Genomic DNA, 22613 nt, shown 5'->3' with positions numbered 1-22613 from the left:
GTTTCTGTTTAAGACAAAATTTGAAGAACTGGCAATAAGAAACTGACAATTTTTTAACAAAATGACATGCAAAGAGGCAAGTCCTGGAGCAATGCAATCTTTTAACTGACAAATCACTTTAGTGACCTCTTCACTGGTGAGGGTGATAGAACTAATACAGTTGAGTTGAGGAAGTTCAATACCATCAAGTAGATAAGGAGGAGGAGTTTGTTAGAATATTTTTTTAAGAGATAGTAACTGATGCATTAGCTTTTCAGTTAGATGGTGTTTTGCTGTCATAAACTGGGATTAGTATTTAAATTTATTTCTTTACCTTCTGGACATGTTTCCAGAAAAGATTGAGACTAGTTTTCACTGAAATTTCATTTTCAATGTATTGAACATATCATGAGGGCAGCAGCTTAGTTTCAGGAAGTCAGAAAATTTGTGAAGTGAAGAAAAAAGCATACATAAAGATACTTAAATGGAGGTATCACTAATGAAATGAGCACAATTTATTATCTATCTATATGTTAAAAAAGTTTTCCTCCTAGTGATATTTATTTGAACCATTGGGAGAACAGGGCGGGGCAATTACGTCACGACAAATGCAATTAATTATTGACAACTGCATAAAATTCACCAACCTCGTGCATGTGATTAACTGTCTAACATTTGATGTTTCACTGTAACCTTTTTTTGTATATTAATGAATATTGTATATTTGTAAATACTGTGGTTTAGTATTTTGTAAATATTTTAAAATATTTGTATAGTTTTTAAATATTTCAGTTAAATACTTTAGTCTTGCTCTTTCAATGCAACAATATTCCTCATGTATTATGGAACCCGAAGCAAAAAGCCTTTTACCTAAATGACCTATGTAAACGCAGGTAAATAATTACATAGTGATATTGGCTGAAGTCCTGTATACTATATGCGGCAGGTACTTCAATGAAAGCGAGGAAGACGGCAATAATTGACAGGTAAATGCACCACCCTTTTCTGATTCTTTTGTGTCATCGAGGAGGAGGAGGAGGGCTTAGCTTAGGTAGGGTGTTCATCCCTCCATCCTGCTATTTTAAAATGGGAAAACAAGTTCCCAATTTAAAAACAGCGGCAAATGTGTGGAAAAACACCCCAGGAGGACAGTGGACAGGGAAAGCAGTGGGATCTACCAAACACTGCTTTGTTCCTGTCTGTTTGTTGAAATATGGGAATCACAACTTGTCAATCACTGCTTTCCCACAGTTTTGCTTGCCACCATGTTGGAGGGTGTACACCGTTCTGGATTTTACTGTGATATTTATTCGACCTTGAGAATGCCACGCACTACAAATGCACAGGTAAATAATTACATAGGTCATTTCCTGATTAGATATCGACCTGTGCATTTCGACAGATGTGTCTTTTCATAGAAAAGATTTGACTTACTCTGTATACTTCTACATTTTATGTAGAGAAGCGTGCACAGGGGTGGGCATACAAAGCGAAGCCCCTAGTCATTATTATTATTATTATTATCATTAGCCGTATGGTGCAAGGAAGCCTGAGGCTTATGAAGCACCAGCCAAAAAAATTTCTGAGTTACCCTGAGTGCGAGAGAGAGAGAGAGAGAAGAAGAAGAAGAAGAAGAAGAAAGGAGTCACCAAGAAAGAGAAGAATGATGAAATCCAGCTCATGACCTTAGGTATGCCAAGCCCACACTCACCAGATGTGAATGTCTGGGGCTAACGATGAGATATCACTAATGAAATGAGCACATTTTTCTCTATACTTACACAGCAATGAAAATCAACTGTAACATTAAATAAAATAATTACCAGTATAAATATATTACTTACTTCAAATCATGTCAAAAGTAATAAAGTCTGTTATGAAATGAATTATTTCTTCCATGTGGTTTCCCAAAAGATACTCAAAATATTCAATACGAATAGCTGTTTCCTAGAAAGAAGCATTTCTCATGATTAATAAAATAAGAGAGAAAAAAAAAAAAAAACAACAACCACCATTTTAACAATTTTTTTATTTTACACATTCAAAATTTAACAAGAAATTATTGTAGCATGCATGATTTAATTTATTCCTAGTACTGGCAAATGATGCAAAGAAGCAAGCTTAAACAACAACTGGGAGGGGGGGGTGGACTATCGGCACCTGTCCATTCCCTTTAATAATATGTCTAATTTTTACTCAAATTTATTCAACTGTCCACTGCCACAACAGAAAATTGTAGTTTATTCCAATGGTTACATTGGAATAAACTACAATCTAAAGGTGCATAATTTACTGCTAAAAATAAATTCTGCACCTTCATTTTTCAATCTAAGTTTATATCCTCTTGTGTGATTTCTCTGAGAAAGAGTTAGAATATGCAACACCATTAAGTTTACTCAATCATAAAACACTTCAATCAGGTCTCCTCCTCACAAGTGACTAGTTTCCAAGCACTGCAATTTGCAGAACTGAACTTTTTTTGTGGTAAGAATATAACTTTATATCTTTGACTAATCTGGTTGCTCTTCTCTGCACCCATTCTAAGAGATCTACATCTTTCTTACAATGAGGTTTCCAGATGTGTATGCATTACTCAAGATGTAGCCTAACCATTACCTTATACAATGGGATAATCAACCTTCTCACTGCTGGCAAAGTTCATTGATAGAATCCCATGAACTGTTCTAGCAGCCATCTGCACTGTTCAGAGAACTTCATGTAAGAATATACAATTACTCCCAGGAGTCTCCTTCATTCTCCATCACTAGTGGGGTACAATTAATGGGTTTTTCTTCAATTATTACTGCCCATATGCAGCACCTTACATTTACAAATGTCAAACCTCAACTAGAACTTCTTTGCCAAACTGCCTAATCTGTCTAGTTCTTGCTGCAGTAGTATGTTTTGATTTCTGACATTAAACATCTTGCAAAACTTAGAAATTACAACTGAAATGCCTTCATCAATATCATTAATAAATACTGCAAGTAGTAAGAGGCCCAGCATTGAATCCCGAGGCACTCCATTAATAATATTAGCCCAAGAAGAGCAGTGCCCATTTATAACCACCCTGTCCTCTACCACTCAACCATCCCTTTATCCATAGTAGTAACTTGTCCTTAATGCCACAGCTCTACTTTGTACAGCAATCTTTCACTTTTAATGAGCCATTGTAGCTGATCAGAATGTTAAAGATCCCCCCCCCCAATTAACAAATTGATTTCCATATAGTTTCATTACTGCTAAAATAATCCTGCAATTCTTCTTTAACTAATGACTCTATTTCACCTGGTACAGAAGTCAAGCTTAGGCTATAATTGCTCATATTACCCTTTGATCAACCTTTATGAATAGGAGACATATTTGCACACCTCCAATCTGTAGGAATCTTCCATGAATCCAAGGATGCTCTCATAATTATGCCCAAGAACTTGCTTATCTCTTTTGCTGCTTCTTTTAATGTAACTGGATAAATCCCATCATCCTCAGGTGCCTTATTCACTTTTAGCTTCAACAATTTCTCTTCCGCTATCTTCTAAATCAGTGGTGGCCAACTTAATTTGTGATGCGATCTACTCTTTTTCTTTAAAATGTGCCGCAATCTACCATCTCAAGAATTTCATTGCACATGGTTAAAAAAGTTAATCAACACATATTGAAAAATGTTGTTTATAAATTTTAAAATTAAATACAATTTAGAATTATTATTTTAAATTCATACATATTTAAATTTTTAATTTATGTGAAGTTTGTGTCTTCATGTCATCTGCCATGCTTTCAAAATCGGGGATATACTGTGATAGGGCCAACTGTAAAGAATCTTTTGTATGCCAAGTCCGTAAAAGTAGAGCGCTTCTTCGTCTTTGTTTGTTTCATATACGAAAAGGTTGATTTACATAGATATGTGAAACCAAAACAGGAATTTAAAAGTTCACTGCATGTTTTAACATTTTGGTACTTCTCTCGGCAAACATATTTCCAGAAGTCTTTTCTGGCTTTTAGGAAGATATCGTTTCGCAATGTAATAATTTCATTTTCAAGTAATATCTTCTCCATGTGAAAAATCTCAGCGATTTTTTCTGCAATTTGTTTTGTATCTAAGTTGACATTAAAAGAATAAGAAATATATTGAATAATATATTCAATTGTTTTAAAATCACTGAATCTGGTTTCAAAATCATCCACAACTTTCTCAAATTCAGAAACGTATTTTTCACTATTAAATTCAATTGCACATTTGCAAAATGATCAATTTTTCTTCTTCTTTGAGATCCTTAGCCATTGCCAAAAATTGATATTTATATGCAGAAATACTACTAATCACGTCACCCGCATTTTTATTTTTCCCTTGTAATTCCAAATTCAGATCACTTAATTTACTGGTAAAATCTGCCAAAAAAAGACAGATCACACAACTGCTTTGTATCTTGTAGCTGCTGATAATCATCTTCCCTTTGATCAACAAATTTTTTAATTTCATTCAGCAAATTTCGAATTCTCTGTAGAAACTTAATCCGACTCAGCCACCTCACATCTGTGTGTAATATCAGATCTGGTTCATTTTCATCCAGTTGCATTTTGAAAAGACTCCTTTGAAGAGATTGTCCTCTGATGGAATTCATAATTTTGAAACCTATGTCCATAATACTTTTAGTATTTAATCTTTTGCTGGCTAACACTTGTTGGTGGATGATATAGTGGTAACTCAAAAAATCTGGGAATTCATAATCCTTTTGGCACAATGCAATGAATCCGTTAAGATGCCCCGTCATTGCTTTAGCTCCGTCTGTTGTTACTGACATGAGCTTAAATAGTGGTAATTTAATTTTTTTCAATAAAATTTTTGAATGCGTTAAATATATCAAGACCTCTAGTTCTTTCTTTTAACGAAACCATACCCACAGTTCTTCTCATTGTGTGACAGAATCATTGAAAGCTATAGGAATAAAAATGAGCAATTGAGCTGTATCACTGACATCTGTAGATTCATCCAGTTGTCAAGAAAAGGACACAATTAGCAATTGTGTCCTTTTAGCAATATGAGCACATAATTATTCGCACACATTTTTACTCATTTTTTGATGCGTCACATCACCGTATTTCGAGATAACTGCAGACCTTGAAGAGCACTTTAAATTTCATTTTTGTTCTTAAAATTTTCAAAAAGAGAATCTGTTATTTCTAGAAATGCATCTTTAATGAAGTGACCATCAGAAAATGGTTTGCATTTTTTTGCAAGAAGATGACTCACTTTAAATGATGCTACAGTTACTGCTTTAGATTGTAAATTAGGTGCCATGAAGAAATTTTGTTGTGCGAATAATCTGGATTTAAGTTCTTTTAATTAATTTTTTTTAATGTCACTATTATGCGAAAAATCCGATTAGTATTTACCATAGAGTTGCATTGAACTGCCTTTCTAAATTTCCTCTTTTGGGTATAACCACAGAAGCATTGCAAATCAAACAACATTTTTCTTTCATCATTACAAAAAAGTATTCTAGTTCCCACTTTTGATGAAAATGATATGTTTTACTCTTTTTTCGTAGTATTCATTTTAAATCAAAGGGTATTAAATTAATGTATAAGTACTGTCCAGTTATTAATATTAAGTAAGCTAAATAAGAATTTGACACCTATCCTATGCTCTCCGCAACGTAACAGTGAATTTTTAGTCGACAAGCCTAGCGGGTGCACGATGACAAGAGTAGCTACATGTTTGAATGGATTTGTAATAAGCATATGCAGTGGGGCGCATAATAATAATGACATTTAGATTTTAACTAATCTACTCTTTATATATATTTAAAATTCATCATGATCGACCAAAATTAAAGCTGAGATCAGGCCACCCCTGTTCTAAATTATAATAAAACCATTTAGTCTAGTTATAACTTGGTGTACTTCTGGTGTTACCCCTTTGGTTTATCCATAAAAATTTCTTTGTGCCTGGATGTGCAAAATATTTATTTAGTTTGTCAGCAACCCAAACAGGAGGATGTAATCTTTGACACCCAACATTTCAGGCTGCTGTATGTCCCACGGACATACAGCAGCCTGAAAAACTGTGCCTATTGAAACAATAGGCACAGTTTCGTGTAATCCTCCGAAACTGTGCCTATTGTTGAACACACTTTGCTCGCTGTTTGGTAGTTGGTGCAATTTTGAAATGTCTGTTACAGTAGTAATAGTACCTCTGTTGGTTGCATTTAGTAGTGGCATAGTAATCAATAAACTCCCAACATTACTTTTTCATATCTATAATAAAACAAATAATAAAAATTAGCAGTATAATGATGCAACATCATTGTACTTTTATGTTTCAAGTGGATTACCCTGTATTACTTGAAACATAAAAGTGGATTACCCTGTATTAGGAGCAATTTTCCAGTAAAAATGATACAAGCAAATGATGTGTGTGCAGAAAAAAAAAAATAATAATAATAATTTTTAGAGTATTATGGTTGCATTGTGTATTTAATGTATACATTACAACCATATATATATATATATATATATATATATATATATATATATATATATATATATATTTGTAAAATGTGTAGCAAAGTAAAAACAAAGTGTACTACAGAATTATGTTATGTGATTATAGAAAAGGTATACAATTTTCAATAAGCTTTTATTGGATAATACTCACAGTTTAACCTCAATGTTATGAGATTTAGTAGTTTGAATTATATTTTCTGTTTAGTTATTTTAAATTTCTTTTCTAAAATTTCTAGTGTAATAAAGTTCATTTATGATAATATTAGGAAAAGGATTTTCTTAGATCAATAAGAAAACAATGTAGTATCAATGTTGCATATTTATAGCATATGTTAAATACAGGTGACCCCCGCTTAACGCTGATAATTCGTTCTGGAAAAACAGAGTGCTAAGTGAATCCGCGCTAAGTGAGCGCAGCATTCCCATAAGGTAACATATGTATTTGTGAGTTGCGGTCGGTGCCATTGGATATTTCCTAATCAATAATAGTGACAAGATGCACAAATGTCGGTAAAAATATTTAATATTCAAATACAGTCGACTCCGGTTATTTGGGACACATTGGGACTAGTGCATTTTGGCCCGATTAAGCGGCTGCCCCAATTATCCGAAGTTTCACGTAAATAGTTAAAAATACAATGTGCACCCCCCCCCTTACAATTAGTTCACTGTACAATCAAATCACGTTACGACGAATTCACCACAGTAAAGTTCCGTTCACTATACGATGTGTAGTAAGCGCCGGTCATTGTGATCACGTTTGTGAATTGAATTTTAATTCTATTAAACAGCGATTCTAATTAGCGAAAATAGGAGGAATATTATCCACAGGCTATAAAAGTAAAGATATTAAGCACAAATTTACTCTTTATTACCTTACCAATTAAAAAATTAAATGATACGTGATAATCGGAAGAATTAATACGTACTGTAATAATGTGTACATACTAACTAAACTAGTTGACATTTGTGGGTGGGGGTTAAAATTTAAAACAGTAAAAAGATAAGCAATCAATAACAACGAACACGGCACACACAAATTGCAAGTAACACAACACGTGCAAGTGAGAACGGAGTAACAAATTACGAAGCTTTAAAAATAGGACTGAAGAGAAGATCTGAAAATTAATTTTTTTATTTGATTGAAGAGTTCATGGAACCATAATAACCCACAGAAGTCCAGCTGTCGGTATTACCGCAAATTCAATAAGATCGAGTTTACTGTCCGTTTATGATAGATTTCACTAACAGAAAAGCCCAATAAATAGGTGACTGCTAATTGTTTTTATTGTTTTATGGTTGTGACCTCCAGAAATCCGACCGAACTACGTGGTACGGCCGGAGACAATCGTGGGGAAATCTCCAGTGCTGAGGTCTCCTGCCCCGATTAAACGGCATTTTGTCCCAATTAAGCGAAGTAAACCCTGGCTATTTTCTCGATTGGTTTTTGTTTTTTAAGATTTGCCCCAAATAAACGGCTGCCCCGATTAACCGGTGGCCCAAATAACCGGAAACCACTGTATTTGTACAGTACATATAAAATATTCTGCATTACATACATATATAATTATTTGGTAACTACTTATGTATCAAAATTAAACTTAAAATTCCAATTAAAATCATGAATTTAATTGATCTAAATTGATTTAATTTAATCATGAAAAATATGTTGATTTTGGCCCTCTTCCTGGTAAATCAAAAGGGATTTTAATTTAAAATCCCCTGCAGTGTTACCACCAAACAATAAAGTCAACTGATCCTTCGACACTTCGAAACCTGGCATGTTTTTTTCTTCTTTCAATATAAAACTTCTTTTAGGAATTCGTTTCCAAAAAAGTCCTGCTTCATCTTTGTTAAAAACTTGTTGAGAAGTATAACATACAACACTCCTCTTCAATAATTTTAACAAGTTATTTTTTGAAAATTTCGGCTCCTTGATCTGCACTTGCGACTTCTCCCTGGATTTTAAATCTATTCGACCAGCCCTTACTAGTTTTAAATGGTTCTACTGTTTTTTTTTTTTTTTTTTTTTTAGGTAAGCTTTCTTCAGATCATCATATAGGTTAATCTTTTTTTTTTTTTTTTTTTTATATAATATTTAACTGAATTCTGCATTGGATATTACCTTCAATAAAATTAGTTCAAGTCTCTATTTCAATCCTAATAGCAGGCCTGGACCTAGTTGCTTACAGTGGAACAGCTGTCTTTCCACTGCTAAAATTAATTCTTTATTTTTTATAATTGTTCTTACAGTTAAACCTGCCAGTCCTAAATCATGGCACACATCTGCTTGTTGTTGACTGGAATTGATTCGCTTCAAAACGTCTAATTTAATTTTCAAATTCAGTCTTTTTCTTACATTTGTAGTCTTCGCACTGAGTCCAGATGTTGTTGCTTTTTCATTCTTAACCGCCATTATTAACTCTTTGAAAATGTAGCTGTATTTGTTGCATTAATTACGATACAATGTTCAAGTAAACTGTCCGGTACGCACGATGTCTAATACTGTACTGAGTGATGACTAGACTTCGGATAAATGTATATAACGCAAATATTACAAGCAATATATAGTTGATCATTTTTTAAAAATGTTGATCTAGGAACTACGTAACAAGTCACTGTACTGCAATTAAATTAGCGTGCGAGAATATTTCACTAAGCGTGGGAAAATTTCTCAAGTCAGCGTGGGAAAATTTCTCAAGTCAGCGTGGGAAACGTTTTAATGCTGTTTTGCTATTCATTTTCAAGTTATCTTCCCCATCCGTTGAAACGTTTTTGTTAAATATGCCAAAAATGCAATCTGTACGCTGGTAAAAGAGCGTTATAGTGATTTGTGACAGCATTATAATCAGATACGGGTTATAATATAAGAACAGCATTATAGCTTGTTTTGTTTGTTATTTGGTTTTTAGGAGCATTAGCAACTAAGGCCATATTGCTTCGGGGATATGTAGTGGTCAATCCCTGACCTTTCCACATCCTCTGTATTTGGTGGTCACGGGCTCGAACCCAGGTCTAATCAAGAAGCGTGTGCTACGCACTGCTGCTCCTGCCCACCTGGCTACGGAGGCACCACAGCGTTATAGCGAATCAGCATAAAGCAAACCGCGTTATAACGAGGGCCTGCTGTACATAAATACATAGAGCGTCTGTTATCTGGAATAATTAATGTCAGATCTCTTATGCATAGAAAAATTTTTTAGATAATCGAACATAAGGTAAAATTAAATAAATTCAGTTATAATGTATTAAGGTAACAGAAAAAGACTTTAAACAGCATAAAAAAAAACCCAACAATAACTTATGCATAAAAATTCGCATATTTACCATATGTATATGTATTGAGATAGGTATTTATTTGGAAAAAAATTTAAAGTAATTTTTTAAAAATAATGATTCAATCATTTTTGTTTCATTTGTTGTAACCTCTTTGTTTTTCCTGCTAAATCTTTCAAGTTCCTTAAATCGCATTCATCCTGGTTTTCTGCCCATTTCAGTGCTGTTCCTTTTACTGACATTTTACTAAGCAAAATAATAAATCGCACAGTTTCAGCTGATATTATTCTTACCAAACTTGGAACTAAACTAAGCATAATATGAAATGAAGAGAACAAAATGTCATGGAAAATTGGGTTCATGGAAGCGAATGACTAAACTCTGCTGCTCATAGTTTCCAACGCTTCACCAGATATATGACATAAAAAAACAGATATAAATACTCTCATAGCATAATGAATGATATCTTTATTGCAATCAATGACTAGTTACATGGATGCCTGATGCAATGCTCATAACTGTGATAGGGGATTAAAAAAAATTTCATAAAAATTAACCAATAGAGGAAAAATTACATAAAACAAATTACTAACACGGGAAATGGAAATAATTATTTTTTTTTATTCTACATACACCGTGACGAAAAAACGATGGCAGTCACTTAGCTGAAGACGAAAGCTGTTCCCTCGTGATACGTCTTCTGTAGGATTTGTCCTCTATGAACGTTTTGTAGTCGATTTCCATCTCCTGGACATGGTGGAGCATCTCCATGGGCAAGAATCTGTAGCCTATCCTGAGCCTCCGTGCCACAGACTGCAGAGAGGGGAGGGCCTTTAAGGGTTTTGGTGGGATCCTCCAGTTAAACATCTGCCAAAAACTTGGTGAATTGATTTCACCGGCTATCATTTTAATTGACATGAGTAAGCAGAGGGTGAAGATCCATTCCGACAGTTTCCTGTAATTAAGTAGTTTGATAATATCTGAAGTGTGTGTGTGAGGGGTGGAAGTTTACGCTTGAAGAGGACCCAGCGAAGAATCCAGTACTTATCAGATCCAATGGTTTTTAGCGTGGTTTTTGTTGCTGATGCCCAGATTTCAGATCCGTAGATGATGACTGGCAGCAGAAAGGGGTATATGTATTGGAGTGTGTACTCGGGGTCTTCGACATGACGGAAGCATTGTTTGGCAAGCCATCTGGATCTGCAGACTTTGTTGTGAATATCTGCAACATGATGTTTGAAGCTGAGTTTAGGGTCAAAGATAACACTGAGATCTCTGTGCTTGGTTACTGAGGTGATGGGGGGTTCCTCGGATTTCCAGGTTTAGTTGCATTGGGTTTAATTTAAGTGAAAGCACCACTTGTGCAGATTTATTTGGATTTATCTTTAGAGAGAACTGAGCTACGTATGTAATAAGATTGTTAAGGCTGTTAATGATGGTTTCAGAAGCAGAATCGGGCCGGGCAGACCCACGGATCGGATAGAGCTTCAAGTCATCTGCATAACCTATAAATTCCTTTTGCTGGCACAAGAATGGGTGGATAGCAGCTGTAAAGAGGAGCCCAAAAAGAACTCTGCCCTGGGAAACATGTACACAAACTTTCCTTATGAATGATTTTTATTCGCAGTCAGGTGAAGGACCGTAGTTGTAATTAACGACTTCAAGAATTCTAGTATATTGCCTTTGACCTGGTATCCCTCCTCACAAAGTTGCATGAGGGCCTGGACATCTATGCTGTCAAATACAGACCGGATATCCAGGATAAACAATTGTCATCTCAGCCCTATTTTGTAGAGCCAACTGGAATGGTGTTGGTGGTTGCCAGCAGGTTGGTAACGGTGGAAATGCGTTTCAAGGCATAGTGAATAAATGGAGACTCACATGGCAGAATCTGGTTGGTTAGAATGGGAAGAAGGCATTTCTCCATGACTTTTAGGAGACATGAGGCTTTCATTATTGGCCTGAATTGTGAAACTGGGTTTCCTCCTTGTGTTTTCGGGATTGGTCGGACAATATATATTCTAGGCTGTTGGGAAACTTTCCGTTGTGGCTTCCATTAAGGATTCCTAGGAGTACATCAATGATGAAAACACTAATGCTCTTAAGGATAAATTGTGGAAACCCATCATATCCCGTGCAAGACGTTAGTGGGATATCATTGATGGCCTGGATAAGCTCTCTTTTTGTAATGATGATGGAAGCGAGGACATCTTGCTGACTTTGGTGGCTTAAATCTTGTGATACAGTCTAGCCATTCAATTGGATTAAGTTGTTGAGGGAATTCATCATGCCTTGCTTTAAACGGTGCCTTCTCAATCTTGATTATTTTGTCTACGTAAGCGTTCATGGTTTTAGTTTTACTTCTGTTGAACTGGACATGGGCTCTTGAGTATACAATCCTGTCTAGTGGGTCTGATGTTGCTTTTCCTTTTGCATATATCCTTTCTTTATTTTGAAATTCAAGGCTGAGCTGTTGGCTCCACCATGCTTTGGTCTGACAAGAAATTGAAACTGTTTTTGATGCTGCAGTTCGAGCAATAGATTTCAGCCAGGAGGTAAGAAAGTACAGCCTAAGCTGTAGGTGACATTGGTGTAGAGCAGGGGTTCTCAAACCATGTCCCGTGGGCCACTTGTGGCCCACGAACACAACAAAATTTCCAAATATATATATATATATATAATATATATAATAGCGCAAAATGGAGTGTAGCAACTCCTGCACCACCTATCAGTTAAGCAGGAAGTCTCAGTTTCTCAACGAGCATGCACAGGTGGGGCTGCTACATTTTTGCATACTTTATAGTTCTAGCGTTTACCAATAAAGTATTCTCGAGTCTCTGGACCTTTCTAGAAACTGTCAAGGTATATATATACTTGCGCTTGTGTGGATTTCAGTCATTCAGTCATTTAGAATTTGATCTTGCGACATGCTCTTTCCGAACTTTTGATTATTAATGACTAATATTAATAATTCTTTAGTTTTTATGTTGTTTGAGTGTTATAAAATTAAAGCTAAGTGAATTTAATCATTTAGTGAAGTTTTAATTACATTTGTTATATCAAAACCTAACAACAGTAATAATAGATCCTAGTAAATTCAAATTGGCGGGCACCAGCAAAAAAAATATTTACAGTGAAGTTGTCGCACAATTTCAACAAAAAACGGACTGATTTATACTTCTTTGTGGAAACTGATGGAAAGCCTGTTTGTTTAATATGCCAGGAATCAATATCCACTGTCAAGGAATACAATTTGAAAAAACACTATGACATGAAACATGCAATCAAGTTCGTCAGTCTCCAAGGTCAGGTATGCACAGACAAGCTGAGCCTTCTCAAAAAATCATTAAAATCGCAACAATCAGTTTTAAAGAAAGTATTGGAGGATGCTGAGAGTTATGTCAAAGCTAGTTACCGTATTTCCCCATATATAAGATGCTCCCACGTATAAGATGCACCTTAATTTTGGGGCCCGAAATTTGAAAAAAAAAAAAAAAATGTATTACAAAAAGTTATTGAACTCAAGTTCTATTCATCATAAAATTCATACAACTCCTCATCACTGTCAAAACTCCCATCCATTAGCTTGTCCTCATCTGTGTCTGATGACGAATCACTGTCTTCATATATTGCCTCGTCCTCAGTTCCATCTATGGCATTTGAAATGCCACACTTCTTAAATGACTTGACAACGATCTCAATCTTGATATTATCCCAGTATCTTTTCACCCAGATACAAACTTCTCCTATAGTTGGTTTCTTCACTCTTCCTGCTGGTGTCAAATTGTCCCCAGAAGACTTCATCCATTGGTTCCATTCGTCTCTCATGGCAGCTTTGAAGGGTTTGTTAATGCTGACATCAAGTGGTTGGAGCTGGGATGTCAAATCTCCAGCAAGTTTTGTTTTTTGCTCTGCAGCAATCTTCTTTGTATTTTTTGTTATGTTTGCACTGAACTGATCAAGCACCAATAAGGCAGGTTTGTGTAAGAGCCCACCTGGTCTCCTGCTCCAAACTTTCTCAGACCAGATCTTCATCCCATCCTGATGCATCCTTGTCATGAACGTGGACAATCACTCCTTGAGGAATGTCTTCTTTTGGCATTGTTTTGCGTTTGAAAATCAGCATAGGAGGCAGCTTGGTTCCGTCGGCATAACAAGCTAGAACAACTGTATAATGTCTCTTTTCATGTCCACTTGTCTTCACAGTTACAGTTTTCACCCCCTTCTTATCAACAGTTCTGTTACTTGGGACATCAAATTGAAGAGGGACTTTGTCCATATTTGCAATCTGTCCCAAATCAAACTGATGTGTCTTCCGACATTGAATGACAAAATGATGAAATTCAAGGACCTTCTGCTCATAGCTTTCAGGCAAGTCTGGTGCGTGTACGCATGCTTAGTCCATTTCGTTTCATAAACCTGAAGCACCAATTGTGTCCTCCTTTGAAATCAGTAACTTCTTTTTCATCAGCAATTCTTCTTGCCTCATGCTGAACCATCTTTGTGGACACAAGAATTCTAATTGCCCTTTGCTCCTCAATCCATATCTTCTATTCCCTCTCCAAATCAGGCCATTTTTCTGACTTGCCTCTAATGGCCTTCTTCTGCCATGGCATTTTCAGTAGGGTTTCTTCTTCCCGTAGCCAGTCTCGGATTGTTTTCTCAGTTGGAGGAGGACCAAACTTACGTTCAGCAGCACGATTTCCATTCACTTTTGCAAACTGGATCACTTTTAACTTGAATTCAGTACTGTATTCAGAAAATCTTTTCTGAGCAGAACGTGGCAAAATGTAACCTAATATACCGGTAACAAGTGCGAAACAATTAGCGCGAAAAAGAAAGTAAAAAAAATCTACAACCACTGTATAAGACACATCCAGTTTTTAGACTCCAAATATTTCAAAAAAAAGGTGTGTCTTATACATGGGGAAATACGGTATATCATTGCTCAAAAAATTTCCTAAAGGTCGAAACCATTTTTTGATGGAGAATTTGTGAAGGAGTGCCGTGTAGCAGCTTTGTTTGTTTGTTATTTGGTTTTTAGGAGCATTAGCAACTAAGCCATATTGCTCCAGGGATATGTGGTGGTCATTCCCTAACCTTTCCACATCCTCCGTATTTGGTGGTCACGGGCTCAAACCCCGGTCTAATCAAGAAGAGTGTGCTACGCACTGCTGCTGCTCCTGCCCACCTGGCTACGGAGGCGCCATTAAATAGGCATTTATAAATGCCAAAACATTTTTTATGCTTAGTCACATTCATGCATATAAGGGTCATAAATTTAAATTGAAAAGGAATAACTGTATCGTATAAAGTCAACAAGCAATTGACTGAAATAAACTTTCGTCCTTCTTGTGCAGGTTGGAAGTTTATCTAAATTTAAGGAGGGAAGATAATATTGGTTATTTACTTTATTTATTTTATTTGACTGATTTTTTGGTTGGTGAAGCTTCTTCCTTTACATCTTGCTAATACTACTGTTAATACAAACAGCTCCAAAGCCAATCAAACAGTACTTTTGAGTTTTTAATAAATAACAGCTTCACTTTCTTGTTTATCACAAGTTGGATATTGCTGATGTGTGGATAAAAGTTGCCATTTGTGAAGAGTGTTAGCTCAACCTGTCACTGTCACTACAGAGACAAGAAGGCCCCCAGAGAGTAAAGAAAAACATAATGCACAGTATTGTTATTTTCTAAAACTATTATATTACCTGCATTGACACAGCACTCTATTCAGTTTTATTCTTCTTCAGTAAAAATTAGCCTTACAAACTGTTTTGAAAAGTTACAGTGTATAGGTTCCCTTCAAGCCACTTTAAAAACATGTACACGATACCACTCAGAGCTAAGATTGTTATTATTTACTTCACCAATGAGAGTTGATACCAGTTAGTTCAAATTACTTAAGATACAACTTAATTTTATATCCTGTGCTATAGAAAAATTTATATCATAAATAAAAAATCATTAAGTACAGGTAGTTCTCAACTTTATGAGTTAATTCGTTCCTAGCACGTGCTCGTAAAGCGGGAATTTATTTCCCATAGACATAAGGTTAAAAACAGGGGTTACGTTCTCAACAATAAAATTAGTTACCTAATTAGTTTATGTTTAAACAATGATCGTTTACCAAAAGAAATGAAAACATAGCCTGTAAAATCAAGCAAACTATAATTGAGAAATTATTTAAGACTTACAAATGTTAATGAACGTTCATCGACTAAATGCACACTGATTGATCACTCATTATTGGCTTGGCACTTGATGACTCCTTGTGCAACAAACCAACTTCTTCAAAAACATTTCAAGAGGTGTTTGTTTCCAAGATAATCTTCTCTTTTAATTATAAATTTCACGCTTGCTGCATAAGCATTTTTAATGGAACGCACAAATTGCAACTAACACGATTTGAGAGGAGTAACAAATTTACGAAGCTTAAAAAAAAAAAGGAACAAAGAGAATATTCTGAAAATTTATTTATGTTTTTTATACAATTGAAAATTTCAGTAAAGGGGAAACACATTTCACCATAATAACGTAAAAAACCACACAATTCCAGCTATCGGTATTTTTGCAAATGCAAGAAGATAGAGTTTACTACCCATTTATAATTGCTTGCAGTAAGTAACAAAAAAGTCAAATAAACTGGAAAGTGAAATTTTTTTTTTTTATTGTTTTATTGTCATGACCTCCAGAAAAGTGCTTTAGAAAAAATATCACAAAGGTGTTTAAAATTGATTCTTATAATGGAACATATGATAACGATGAAAGTTTAGTGCATTTTAATGATTTAAATTGGTTACTAATACAATTTACAAACCATACTCACAACCTTTTATATGGCCTTAAGGTCGCATTTGTGACCTTAAAATGACATGTGAGAGAGAAATAACTTAGTTATACAGCAAAAATTTCAACTTCCGAGATCTTGAAACGAATTACGAAAAAGACAATGTGTTATTGGGTTCACATTACGGTACTTTAATGATACGATGGTGTCTCTGGAACTGATATCGTAAAACGGGGGTACACTGTATTGTATACCAATGCACGTGGTTCGGAATGCAGTACTTATGAATGTTTAACATTCATTTTTTGGAATTAATTCATATTTTCGATTTTGTTGAGACTTGATGCTTGGGGAAAAAAACTCATAAACCCAGGAATCATATAGCAAAAACTCGTAAAGTGAGAACTGCCTGTACTGTATTTTACTAGTGTCACAATAATAAACAGTAAGTTTCATGCACAATCACATGCAAGAATTTTGACATTTAAATGCAAGCAAAATTATACCAGGTACAAAAGAAGGGTATTACTGTTTTAAGGATTTTAGATTCTGCCAGAAAACAAAACAGGTAAAATTAAGGGTGTATATGAAAACAACTTACCTCCAACAGGTATGGAAGTAGAAGCAATTTATTTTGCTCTTTAAACTTTTTAGCAAATGGTAACAGTGCAGGATGTGCATAGAGACTGAAACTCACATGCAAGTTTTTCACAGATTCTCTAAGCTGCTGTGGGAGTACACTGCAGAATATGAAGGAATCCTCTGACAAAATGAAAGCATTGCATCTTAGTAATACATTGCAAATATCTGAAATATATTTATTAAGAACATCAATATCTTCTTGAAGAAGTGGCCACTGCTTAGAAGCAACTTTTGATGATTTAACAGCTCTGTATCTATGAAGAGAATAAAACAGAATTTTCACAAATAAAGATAACACACTTTTCTAATTAAATAAGTACACAGTTTACTCTTTAAAATTTTTCACCCTGAGGATTGAGAGGTGCTGGATTTTAGAGAGGTGCATCTAATGGTGAAGCGGTTCTGGAGAAGCACATTTCAATGAATAACACCAACACCACCAGAACTCATTTACATCCATTAACTTTTATATGGTAAATTCCTCACTAACAGAAGATTTATTGTGAATGATGTTACCGTCCTGAATAAGGTAAATGTTGGAAGTGATCACAGAATGGTAAGATGTACACTTGATATAGATGTAGGAAAGGAAAAAACTGACTCGAGTAAATAATACAAAGGTCTTTGAAATAACAGAGGAGGAGAAAAAGCAGTATGTACTGGAACTTAAGAACAAGTTTGAGCTTCTGCAGACTGCTGAGGACCAAGATATTGACGAGGAATATTACAACTTCCTGAAAGTGATAAAGCCCAAGAAACCTATAGGGAAACAGAAATCCAAAGAAGAAAAAATTAGTCAAGAAACGCTTGTCATGATGAACCAAAGACGACAAATGAAGAGTAAGAAAAACACTGACAGGGAGAAAATTGAGTATACTGAGTTATGCAAAGCCATTAGAAAGAGACTCAGAGAGGACATAGGAAGATTTAACACAAGAAAAGTAGAACAAGCATTAAGGGAAAACAAAGGATTTAAATCAGCAGCCATGAGCAGTAATACAGAAAGACAAATGATACTGAAACTGAAGAATAGCGATGGTGTACTTATAAACAGCAGAGAAGGCATAATTCAAATAGCAGAAGACTACTATAGAGAATTATACAAGGAGCAGGGGAATGATGCCAGCAGTGGGGAAGATGGATTGCAAAGTAGCAACACATACGACATACCCAATATTCTTCCTGATGAGGTAGAACATGCATTGAAGAAAATGAAGAATCAGAAAGCCCCGGGGGAAGATGAAGTTACTGTAGAGTTGTTAAAATTGGGAGGAAGAGACATAACACAAAAACTGGCAAGGCTCTTCACAAAGTGCATTAGAAAAGGTGTGATGCCTAAGCAGTGGAATAATGCAATCATAGTTTTGCTGCATAAGAAAGGAGATAAATCAGAAATTGGAAATTATAGACCAATTAGCTTGTTATCCCATATCTACAAGTTGTTCACAAGGGTCATTACTAACAGATTAGAAAGAATACTTGATGAGAATCAACCGAAAGAGCAAGCTGGCTTTAGGACAGGATTCTCAACTATGGATCACCTTCACGTAATATCACAGCTAATGGAGAAAGCAAATGAATATAAAACACCATTATGCCTGGCATTTGTGGATTATGAAAAGGCATTTGACTCCATACAGCATAAGGCAATGTTTCGGGCACTGGAAAGACAAGGCATAGATACTCCATATATTATGATTTTGAAGAAAATATATGAGAGTGCTACATCCTTTATTAGACTAGACAAAGACAGTAGCAAATTTAAAATCGAGAAAGGAGTTCGACAAGGAGACACAATATCTCCGAAGCTGTTTACTTCTACCCTTGAGGAAGCTTTCAGAAGATTAGACTGGTCGCAGAAAGGAGTCAATGTGAACGGAGAGTACCTAAACCATTTACGATTTGCAGATGACATTGTGGTCATAAGCCACGATCCCAAAGAATTAGAGGAAAATCTTAATCAGTTATACACAGTTAGTAAGGATTTTGGACTAAAGATGAATATGGCTAAAACAAAAGTAATGATGAACAAGTATGCCACGGAAAGGGAAATAATGATTGAAGGAGCAGTAATTGAAAAGGTGGAGTCATATACTTATCTGGGACAAGTTATTAGCTGTAATAATGATAAATGGCTGGAAGTCAAGAGAAGAATAAATTTTGGATGGATAGCATTCAGGAAATATAGTCACATACTGAAGAGCAATATCCCAGTTTGTCTGAAACGTAAAATAATGAATCAATGTATACTCCCCACCATGACTTATGGAAGTGAAACTTGGGCACTCACCAAAAGAATGGAAGAGAAGCTAAGAACTACACAGCGAAGAATGGAACGAATTATATTGGGAATCAGACTGTTAGATAAGAAGAGAAACACATGGATTAGGCAGCAAACTCAAGTAAAGGACATTCTTATCAAAACTAAAGAACTAAAGTGGTCTTGGGCAGGACACATAGCTCGAAGACATGATGACAGATGGACTAAGAAAATAACAGAATGGTACCCAAGAGGAGCTAGAAGAAAACCTGGAAGACAAAGGCGGGAATGGATAGATGAAATTCATGAGTTTTTGAGTAGTAAATGGATGGCCAGTGCTCAAAACAGAAGGAACTGGAAAGTTGCTGGAGAGGCCTTCATCCTGCAGTGGATTGAAAATGGCTGATGATGATGATGATGATGATGATGGTAAATTCTAGAATTTATGGATTAATAAAGGGATGGGGGGGGCTGTCCATTATTTCCAAATGTATGTTAAATTGAAAGTTATTTTTAAAGAAAATTTGTTCCCCATACAGTTGAAAATTTAAACAGTTGCTCTGTATATGTACATATTAGAAATATTAAAATAAAGTTAAATAATAAAAACCAAGCTTCTATTTACCCTGAATTTATTAGTTGATACACAGTACATAGCGAGCATAATATAATTTGCCATGACCATATAGTGGTACCTGGAAAAAATTTATTCAGTCAAAGCTAAGAAGCCAAAGTTGAGATACCAGCAAATCTTCAGAGTTAGACTCCTTATGCTTACCTTGCTTTTCACAATATCTGATACAGTTTGTTTTTTTTTCACACCATATTCCTCAAGGATGCAGGAAAGAAATATATCAAAATCTAATTCCTCTAACAGCTTTAATTTCTGTGAAACACTCGGATGTACACAGCTTCTCATTATACCAGTTCTATAAGGGGCCTTTGACAATACACTGTAAGTGAGGTTATAATAGAGAAATAGGACACAGATGAGCACTTTACAATATTGATATTAAAGTGAGCATATTCATAAGCAGATTGGGACACATGCTGTTAGCTAGCACAACTCATGATTTCCTGGTTTGCACTACATCATGAGCAGAGTCTAAATACACTCTGGTGTCAGTCCAATGTTTTCCTCTGTTAAATCAAGGGTTTATTTTATTTATTGAACAACAGACTAGCAGTTAAAATGTAAATAACAGTTTGGTTTGTTAAATGTGAATAAATGACAACAAACAAAGTCAAGAAAATGTCAGAATATCAATGGATTGTGCTTCAGAGAAAAAAAATACTTTCGCAAAGGAGAATAAGAAAAAAATTAACTATTCTTCTTAGGGAATAATTATGGGTTTATGTGACATTTTGCTTTTAATACTGTGGATTACTTCAACTAATTTCTTTCATGTAATTACAAAGATTGCTAAGTTTCAGTTTTGCTTCTATTATAAGTATAGCAGAGAGAGAGAGAGAGAGAAAAGCAACAGACAGTCAAGGTCACTCTTCAGACCTTCTCTTCCATAGCTTTAATAAGTGAAAAGCTAAGTAAGTGACTTTGATCTGCCTGTTGTTTTCTCACTACTTGAATCTGCACCTCACGAGTTGTAAAATTAGTTATAACAGAGGGAAAAAAGCCTTGGTTGCATGGAATTAAATCTATTCCTGTGCACATTAGGAAGTTGCTGCTTGTGGAAGGGATTAACTACAGATTACACATATTTTTCAAACTGTACCCACACTGGGTATTTTAAATCTCAATCTCAATCTCTCTCTCTCTCTCTCTCTCTCTCTCTCTCTACTGTCATAAAGTGATGTCAAACTGGTTGCAAACCCATGAAGTTTGCAAGAGCAGTTTGTAATAATTTATGAAGTTTACTGAATAAGAGATAGCATATAGCCTCAGAGAAGTTATGTTGGCAGAACTATTTTATCTGCTAGCAAAATTAAAACCATTGAGACCATTAAAATAATAATGCAATGGTATTAACACTTAAAGCAGAATAAAGTTTCCCTTGCAAAGAGTTGCAAGGGAAATATGAAAAAAAGGTTCCTGATTAGCTATCAGGACTAGCTGAACCCTCAACAAATAGCAAGTGGTCTGTAATGAAAAAACAGACAGCCTCAACTTTGAAAACTATAATTTTGTATACCCATGGCAAATAACCATTTTATAACTGTTTTGTCGCGGCATTGCCACTAGAGACTACCTGCTGTTTGATAAGTTATCAGTTAGTCATGAAACTGGCTCTCAGAAGTCTCATCTTTTAAACAAATAACCAGATTGATGAACATTTTGGTGAGGATGACTGTTTGAAAGCAGTGCAATTTGTTGCAAATACAAGTTTGTTCTATTATTTATTTATTTATTTTTTTAGTTGTTGGCGCATCAGCTTCTGTGGCCATAATATTCTGATCCAAGCCCTGAGGCGGGATTCAAACTTGCGACTTTGGGTTCCCAAGCAGGTACTTTACCCACCAGGCTAGCCAGGTCGGCTTGTTCTATTGTCAGAATTAAGACCAAAAAATTATCTATGCAGTTTAAATCTTGCTGACTGCAAAAATCTTTATAGAGAACTGCCTTTCTTTTTTATATATATTCTTAAAGACAAATGTAATAATTGATATGAGATTTATTTCTTAATATTTCTCGATTTTAAAGTGTTGATTTTTTTTAATTGTGTCAGATTTTAGAACCCAGATTTTACATAGTTTACTATTTCATAATTTTATTTTCATGATTTTAAACAAAATGGAACTTTTTAAGAAGTAATTTTTTTAAAGTAAGAAAGTTCTTTAATGCAAAATTGTGGAAAAAAAAAAAAATAATAAATATCCAGCTCAGGACCCTGGGTGTGCCAAGCCCATACTCGCCAGATGTGAGCCCCTAAGGTTATAAAATGGAATATCATAGATGATAGATAAAACACCACATACTGATCTACCAACCTATCCACAATGTTGAGAACTGTGTTTGATTACACAGTTACTCCCAAGTTAACTTATGTTCCAGGGAAATTAATGGACGCATTGGTTAAAGAAGCACTGCAGGATCATCTAGACACCGGCCAAAAGAGAGAGAGAGCAAGAGTAAGAAGTAGAAGGGAATCACCAAGAAAGAGAAGAATGATGATATCCAGCTCAGGCCCTTGGTGTGCCA

The 22613-nt window shown here is 35.2% G+C and overlaps 1 protein-coding gene across 1 annotated transcript in view; it reads right to left on the bottom strand.

Annotated features, from left to right (window-relative positions):
- Positions 1–1824: 1824 nt before the first annotated feature.
- Positions 1825–22613, bottom strand: part of LOC150087285 (centromere protein I-like) — an 85150-nt gene continuing 64361 nt past the window's right edge. Inside the window, exons 3-4 of the mRNA XM_090372437.1 lie at positions 17156–17450; positions 1825–1926 (exon numbers count right to left, since the gene is read on the bottom strand). Of these exons, the coding sequence (XP_090228563.1) occupies positions 1825–1926; positions 17156–17450 (397 nt within the window). The remainder of the gene's footprint in view (positions 1927–17155; positions 17451–22613) is intronic.

The sequence above is a fragment of the Mastigoproctus giganteus genome, chromosome 4 (genome assembly GCF_048544385.1).
Source record: "Mastigoproctus giganteus isolate SK-2022 chromosome 4, ASM4854438v1, whole genome shotgun sequence".
NCBI lineage: Eukaryota > Metazoa > Arthropoda > Arachnida > Uropygi > Thelyphonidae > Mastigoproctus > Mastigoproctus giganteus.
The sequence above is the reverse complement of the archived record's forward strand: the minus strand, read 5'-3'. Positions and strand labels throughout refer to the sequence as shown.